The sequence below is a fragment of the Arachis hypogaea genome, chromosome 13 (assembly GCF_003086295.3).
Source record: "Arachis hypogaea cultivar Tifrunner chromosome 13, arahy.Tifrunner.gnm2.J5K5, whole genome shotgun sequence".
In the NCBI taxonomy this organism is placed as follows: Eukaryota; Viridiplantae; Streptophyta; class Magnoliopsida; order Fabales; family Fabaceae; genus Arachis; species Arachis hypogaea.
Window position 1 is genome coordinate 44,752,955 of NC_092048.1, and position 8,951 is coordinate 44,761,905.

At 35.1% G+C, this 8,951-nt stretch overlaps 1 protein-coding gene across 1 annotated transcript; it reads right to left on the bottom strand.

Moving 5' to 3' along the window:
* Positions 1-7,126: 7,126 nt before the first annotated feature.
* Positions 7,127-8,538, bottom strand: LOC140177585 (uncharacterized). The gene is made up of 2 exons (XM_072210715.1): positions 8,142-8,538; positions 7,127-8,046 (listed from the first exon to the last, which is right to left on the bottom strand). The coding sequence occupies exons 1-2, from the start codon at positions 8,536-8,538 to the stop codon at positions 7,127-7,129; spliced, it is 1,317 nt and encodes a 438-aa protein (XP_072066816.1).
* Between the last annotated feature and the right edge of the window lie 413 nt (positions 8,539-8,951).

An 8,951-nucleotide genomic window follows, 5' to 3' on the forward strand; every position in this document is an offset into this window, starting at 1 on the left:
AATGCAGCGACAGCCTAGTTCCTCACGTGCGGCGGTCCGGCGTGGTGACGCCGCGGAAGAGTCTCCCTCTTTCCTCTGTTTGGTTCGGCAACAATGGACCCACGGTGGCGCAGGATGGCGGAGTCGCGACTGGGCAGGGACGAAAGGCACGGCTTCGACGGTGGCGCTCCTCGCGTGCGGCAGAGCGCGACGACAGTGAGGCCTCATCTCCCTCCTTCGCGTCACTCTCTCTTCTCCATGGCACAGTGGCGGTGATGGTTTGAGAGGCGTCACAGGAAGCTTCGGCGGTGGCGACGTGGCGGCGCGACAGCGAACTCCCTCCTCTCCTCTGCCGCGACTCGGTCCCCCCTTTCCCTCTCTGCTTCGTCCTTCTGGCTCAGTCCCCCTCTTCTTTCCATTTTCATTCTTTTTCCTTTGATTCAGGAACTGGGTGGGTGTGTTTAGGATATGGCTGCACAGCAAAGATAGTGAAGAATGGGTTTGGAGGCTGCACAGCACTGAAGGGAGAATGGAGGGAGGGTATGCCAAAATTAGGGTAAAGGCCAATTCGGTAATTTTAACAAAACTAGGGTAATAGGGTTAGTTTTGTAATTTCAAATAAAAGTAAGGGTAATATAGTAATTAGGAACAAATTTTAATCCAACAAAATTAATGTATAGAAATACTATTTGCTCCTCAATTTTACAAATTATTTTCAATAAAATTCCCAAATCTAAAAATTAGAAATAATATAATTAATTTCTCTATTTTCCAAAATAGCAGCATTAATATTTAAAATATTAATTATTTAATCCAAATCATATAGAAATCCTTATTATTTCACAACTATCAAGTTTATAATTTGGATATAGAAAACAATCCAATAATTGTGAAATTGGATAATAATCATAACGTATCTCAAATCCAATAAATCAAAACTTGCCTTAATTACCTTAAATAAAATAATTTCTGAAATTAAGGCTATAAATAACTATATGATTTGAGACTTGATCATAATAAGACTTTTCAAAAGTTCTGGGCCTTACAAATTTCACCTAAATATTAGAACCAAAATAATAATAAAAAAATAGAAGACAGAAAGCACCAAGAAATTCTTTTTCTAACAAAAGATATAATTTAGATTAAAATCCAATTTTTTTTGAGAGATTAAAATCAAATTTGTATTGATATCATCTGACTTTTCTTTCTAACAAAAGATAAATAATTATTTTTTATTAATAAAATGCCCATATTTTATTATCAAATTTTTTTTATCTAGTTATATCAACAAACTAACCCAACAAGTTTAAGCCATTTATTTCGATACTCATGATTAGTCGGGTGAAATTTATTTATTCGGAGTATTTTTTCTTTTTTTTTCTTTTAAATACACTATATATTATGCAATTTATTTATTTATATATTTATTGGTAACGTATACTTCATTTTCTCCCCCTATACCGTCTTACACCATCATCGTCATCAATAGATATGTGTGTTTCAATTTTCGAACTTTCAAACACATCCAGTCTCAGTAGTCAGTGGTTACATAACATGTAAAATTATAAACAAAAAATTGAATTTTCAAAGGAAGATAACGCAAGAACATCATGCCAATTCGGTGTCACAACACCCATTCATTTCTCAATGAATTTATTAAATTCAGCGCAAACAACTTTACGTCTATGAATCGAAGAAATGAAATATAAAATAGTTTTGACTAAAAAAATACAAAAATAAAATTAAAAAATATAACAAACAATTCAAATGGATTAGTGAATGAGAATGAAAATGGGAATGCAAAACTCGAATAGGAGAGGATGGATCTATAAACCCACTTTGTTGAAAAAACACTGCCAACCACATCACCACTGAGAAAGTAGATTAGCTACAAACCCCATACGGAGACAATGATTCACAAAAGCAAACCATGATCCATAAATATAAGAAAACATAAGTAGAAATTTTATCTTTGTAATCGTTGAGAATGACATGTTATTAAAAATAGTATAGTATAGTATAATAATAATTAATTTTAATAAACAAAAAATATTTTTATATGTATTGATATATTTTATATCCTTACATCATCTCATTCAAAATAGTATAGTATAATAATTAATTTTAATAAATAAAAAATATTTTTACATGTATTGATATGTTTTATATTCATTTTAAAGTAAAAGATTATACTTGCCATTTTTAAAATATTATGCATTAAAATGGTGTTAATGTATATATACTAATATATTCTATATTTATAAAGCGTATGAATACTCTTCTTTCATAACATCCTTTAATTTTCACTTAATAGAAACTAATGGTTCATAAAAAATGATGCATCTAGTCCACACGAAATGCTTGAGACAATTTTAAACATACCCCAAAGAAGATGTCCCTCTCTAAAAAAGATATACACAAAAACAAAACTATAAATTACATAGATAAGACTGAAAGATATAACAAAAAAATACATTATATTTTATCAAAAAATTCCTTAAATACAACGTTTTCAGTCCTGACAGCATCAACTAATCCTTCATCACAAAGTAAAATCTTAAGACCATTTCTATTCCTAACTCGGGAAAGAGCTACATAAAGTTGACCGTGAGAAAACACAGGACGACGCAAGAACAAACCGACTGTTGATAATGTCTGACCCTGGCTTTTGTTGATTGTCATCGCAAACGACAGAGAAACCAGAAATTGACGGCGTTGGAATTTAAACGGTATAACCGTATCACTGGAAATCATATTCATTTTGGTGATAAAAACTTTATCCCCAACATTGCTACCAGAAACAATATCAGCACCGATCACATTTGTCCCTAGATCTCGCACAACAAGTCGAGTCCCATTACACAAACCCCCAGCCGGATCAATATTCCTCAACAAAATAATAGGCACGCCTATTTTCAACTTCAACGAATGATTAGGTAGACCAGAACACCTAATCTGATTCAAGAATTCAACAGTTATCCAATCAACATCAACATCAAAATAGGCATCACTACCAAATATCGAATCAGCACTGAGATAATTTTTCTCCTCACTGGACAACAAGTCAACTATATAATTGTTTATCTCTTCAACATTGTCGACAGTCGGAGCGAGTATTGCCCTATCTTGGAAAAAACTTGGATCACGAAAATTCTGAACCAAATTTGGATAGATTGTATTTACAATATCTTCCACTGGATTTTCCAAGATAGGAATGATTAGATCAGAAGGAATATCAACAAAAAATTTATCGTTGACCACTGTTCCACATCGACCTTCACCGATTTGAAGTATCCAATCTGAAAACGACCTTAACTCCTGAGCAGTTGATTGTTCCGATCCGATTACTAACCTCATATTTTTTGTCAGTCGCAAAACTTTGCAATATTTCCAAACGATAGAAGAATTTATGGAAGCCATGACAATCTCAGCACGCGAACCTTTTGGAATAACTGGCAAGACCTGCCTGAAATCACCACCCAGAACGACCACCTTCCCACCAAAAGGTAAATCTTTATTCCTATCAGAGACCGAAACTATTATATCACGCAATGTCCTATCGAGCGCTTCAAATGCTAATTTGTTAGTCATCGGTGCCTCATCCCAAATAATCAAATCAGCCAATCGAAATACCTCAGCTTTTGGACTATCCTTCTTAATCCGGCAAACAGTGTCTGTAGCGATCTTCAGTTTTAAAAATATAAATATAAATAAGTTATAATTTATTTCATAAATTGGAGTTTTCTATTTTTAGAAATTATTTTATTATTAATAATTGAACTAATTTTATAACTATTTGAATTCAATCAAATACATATTCTTATATATATATATTATGATGAAATATTTTACATAATTAAAACTATAATTCTATTAACCTATAAGTAATGAAACTTATATGTATATTTTAATTTGAGTAATTGATATTTTAATTTAAAAATAGAGGTTAGTTAATAATATTATTATCGAGTTCGATATCCGCCGATATGAGTAAATATCAGCACTCTTTGTTGAGCTTAACTTTACTAATGCTTCACCAAATACCTTTCACCTTTAAGTTACTAATGTCATTTAGATTAGTAACTTATATATTATTAACTTTATATATAAATTATTATTATTATCGTTATTATTATAATTATTATTATTATTATAACTATTTGACTTCCCTATTTCCGATTACCTAGTCTACGCTTTCGTTTATATATATATATATATATATATTATTCACTAAAGTTCGTTCCTGTATTATTATTATTATTCACTATTTAACCTAATACTTCAATCATTATATATATATATATATATATATATATATATATATATATATATATATATATATATATATATATATGAATGCCGTAAGAAAGAAAAGAAAAGAGAGAGAATAGCGTAACGAAGAGAAAAAGAAAGAACGTAAATTCCTTCGAACTTCCGGCTTCGATTTCTTACAATCTGTAACTCCAATAAAAAATCTAGTCCGGTAAGAGTATTCGTAACCTCCTCTTCTACACGTTGGCACCATTTTTTATTAGTGGAAGTTGCAAGTAACATAGCTCATCTTTTCTTTGGGTTTGGCCAACGGAAATTTTAGGAGGGATAGACGATTCTGGACATTTTCTTCTTCGATAGCTCAGTCAAAAAGTTTCTCTGGAGCTTCGAATATTTTGATTCCGTACAAAGGTATGGTTTTGGTTTTTCGTAGTTAATGTTTAATGTCACGTGGAATCTTAGGCTAGAAGACCTTAAGATAGGTATGAACTGAATGAATAATTGATGGATTGTGTATATGGTATAAAATGTGTGGTTTAGCTGTTGTTAATAATTTGCTGTTGAAGTTAGTTGGTTTTGGAAAAAGATTTAATATTGGTATTTGTTTGATTTTGAAATAATGTTACTGGAAATGATTTGAATGATTGAGAGGTGTTTGGTTCGGTAGTTGGGACCCTTGAAGGGTTGGCAGAAATTTGAGTTTTAGAGGAGATACTGCTAGAATTTCTATAAGAATTGGAGTTTTGATTTGAAGTGTTATTTTAAAAAGAAAGAGATTATTATGTGGCTTGTGTATTTGAGACTATTTGTTGACCCTCTGTCGCAAGATGTGACCGGGTACTTTAACTCCCCGGATTCCCCCATGGGCATGCATATATATATATATATATATATATATTGAATATTATATTTGAGCTTGGAGTTTAACTCCATGGAATATTATTGAGCTTGGGGATGCGCACACAGAGGGACTGTCCAATGGTTAACTACCAGGACATGTCGGGATGGCTGTATAACCGACAGATGAGACTCATCAGCCATAGGATAGGCATACATCATATGCATTTGTTTGCTTTGTTTGAGTGTGCATTGTCTTAGCTTGCTTAACTGTTTAATTCTGCTTATCCGCTACTTGTTCTACTTGCTGTAAATGCTTCTCTATCTGTGCTTTCCTTGCTTGAACTGTATGTGTATGTTTTCTGAGAAATCCCTCTTGATGAAGGTGTGAGGGGAGAAGGTTGTTCCACCAGTGATTCGGCGGATTGGAGGCGACAGAAAGTGAAGTATTAAGTTAAAGTTAGATTCAGAACTAGAATACCTTAGATAACTTACCTAACTTTTGGTTTAGTTTATTTTATTTAAGAATGATTTTGAGTGTCGGAGTTCTAGGAATGCCTCTGACTTTCCTGAGACCTTTTATATTAACTATGTGAGCACCTTTACCATACTGAGAACCTCCGGTTCTCATTCCATACTATGTTATTATTTTTCAAATGCAGGTCGTAAGGTATCTCATTAGGCGTCTGGACACCTGAAGCAAAGTGGTTACTGTGTTTTTTTGTTGTGCAGTGATGTATATACACGTACTTAGCTTTCTCTCCACATAACTTATTCTTTTTGATCCTCTTAGAGGTTTATGGAGAGGCAGAATTTTGTTTATGTACATCTTGGGTTTTGGATATGTATATATATATGTAAATATTCTCCGGCCAGCCTTAACTTCGCGGACTGAGTTAGGAGCTTGTTATTTTGTACCTTTGACTTTCTATTCCTACTTTTATTATCTTACGTTTGATAGTTATAGTTTTCCTCACACGCAAGATGTTCCGTTTTCGGAGCGCGGCGCTTTTTATTTTGCGATTTTGTTTTACCCATTTTTCAAGGCTCCTAGTCTATTATATTCTTTCTACTATTATAAGTATGTATTTTAATTTTTAGAAGTCGTAATACCTCGCCACCTCTATTTTACGACTTAAGCGTAAATTTTGGGTGGTAGGGTGTTACAGTGTCTTCAGTCAGGTCAACAGGAATATTGAACATAGAATGCGCCGTCTTACCACCAGGTAACAACAGAGAAGCAATACCACTAGAAGCAACATTTATAACAATCTTTTTCTCATATCGCAATCTAGCTGACAAAACTCTGTATAAAAAAGTTTTTCCAGTGCCACAAAACCCGTACACAAAAAAGAATCCATCCCTCTTATTCGAAACACAGTCAATAATTTTATCATAGACCACCCTCTGTTCTTCATTTAACTTTAAGATATTTGCATCGTGCTCACGAGACAAAGAAACAGTATCATACTGCAACTCACGCAGCAGCATCAAATTGCTAAATTGAGAGACTAAAGAGTTATTAGGAACCGGCATGCCATCATAATTTCTCAATGATTTTCCATTACTCTGCAATAGTCTCTCAATCTTCAACAAACAAAACGTTTGCAACTCGTCCTGACTCATAGTTAGATCTACATTTAACGATAATTAATAAATATTAGCACCATAATATAACTTCTCTACTGTGTGCATGCGTGTGTGCCCACCTGTCATGTAATAAATTCACGATGAACAAAAATCTTACAAGGATATTGCAGCTCATGTCTTCTGCGGTAAAGAATATCATCAGACAAATAAGTCCAAGTTTGCTCCCAAACTAACAGAGGTCTTCCCATGGAACCAGATAGCAGTAACATCACAAAAAGCCTCCTTAGCTGTGCAGCTGACGCTAACTCGGCGACTTCCTTAATAGCAGAAACATACTCCTTATCATCTATCAAGAATCCCATGGCGGAACATGCCTCTTGAAATGTATCATAAGTAACACCATTCACGGTTCTTATACTTCGAAAACCTATACAACCTCTCTGCACATTCAACTCATGTAGAAAAGTTCACCAGATGAGGGATGAGCAAAACTCAATCTTCCAATTGAGAATCCCCTCTGTCTTGGCTTCCACTCCCTGCTCCTCAAACAATAGACAAGTTTTCCTGGATATTCAACATATGTTATAGACCGCCCCTCCGAGAACCGCCTGTTGGCCATCATCCAACCCGTAAACATCGTCAGCAAATCTTTGTTGCGCAAATAAACATGAGTAGTGCTATCAGCATCATCGAATACAACATGTTGCTGGTTCGGCAAGTGAAAAGTCAACCTCTGTACCGACGGCCATCTTTGATGAATATCGTAAGCAAAAATTCTCCACATGGATTCAGACGATGACAAATAACGACAATCGTAATACTGTTTGATCTCATCAACCACCTGAGAAGATTCACCAACATCATATGTTTCTCCAACAGTTACAGTCACCCGATCCGGACCCTTATTAACATACTTAAAAAGATACTTAATGACGTTTGACTTGTTACAGAACTCGAGATTTATGTGAGCTTGATATTTCATTAACAATAGTAGATTATAGGGCACAACAAATCTGTTGTCGATATCGACATCGTTGATCTTCACTGTGACACCCATATTACGACGTCTATATATTGGATAGCCATCTTCATCAAAGCTCATTTGGTCAACGAATCTTTTCGGATAAAATTTTGAGCACTTACCATCTTTCATGCAAGGAGAACTCGGTCTAAGTCGACCACAGGGACCATGGATCATGTACTTGGTGACGACATTATAAAGAGATGGAAATTTCTGGGGATTGGGTAGCTCGGCACAAATGAATTCATCAACAATTTCAACACTTTGTAAGTTGCTTTCCCCGTTAAGCCAGAGTAACATGTGTGTATGCGGTAGACCTCTTTTTTGGAACTCAATAGTATACATACCTAAAAAATACAAAAAACATCCTAAAGAAGCCAGACAACTACATGTCTGAAGACGACAGACAGAAATTGAAATGCTAAGCGAGAAAAGAACATACCTGCATTAAGTGGACCAAAAAACACACCTTCCTTGAGATCGCTAAGGAGGCACTTCAACTTGGCATGAAAGACACGACAAGAGATATCAGGACGATCAGCGATGGGAATTTGCTCTCGCTCCATGAACCGCTGAAACTCAGGCCAATTTGGATTACACATAATAGTGAGGAATAAATCTGGATACCCAAAATGTTTACAAATCGCCATGGCATCCTGACAACGGTTAAACATATAACGTCTACCACCAGTGAAGGAGGAAGGCAAAATGATTCGTGTCCCAATTGAAGAAGCTTCGTCATCGCCATGACACATAGCCTCCTCTATTCCTTGAAGGACTTCTCCTCTAATTGTACTTTGCTTCATTCTAATCTCATACAACCTCTGGGACTCAATCATGGTGAAACAATCAACAACAAATTATTGAAACAACCGCCTACACTTGTGAATAATTCCATCTTCGTGCTCCCTAATCTGGAGACGAAAACATATGAATTTCTTGAGGGAAACTCTTGTTCTCCTTCCAGGAACATATCCAAGCTGTTCACCTCGATAACCAATGTTCACCTGATAACCATCCTCGCCATATGGAAACAACAGAGGATACTGTAAGGGCCAATACAGAGCATGAGTTTCATATATACGTTGCAACCGACCACCAGTAGATCGAACAATAATGTCACGACCATGGTCCGACGAATCAAAATCTCCAACAATCAAAGCAGCAACTTCATTGCAAGAGGGAGCACTGTACATTCTTCGATCAACGTTCCGTTGCGAATACAACTTCAATGAGAAAATCTCAGATGGAT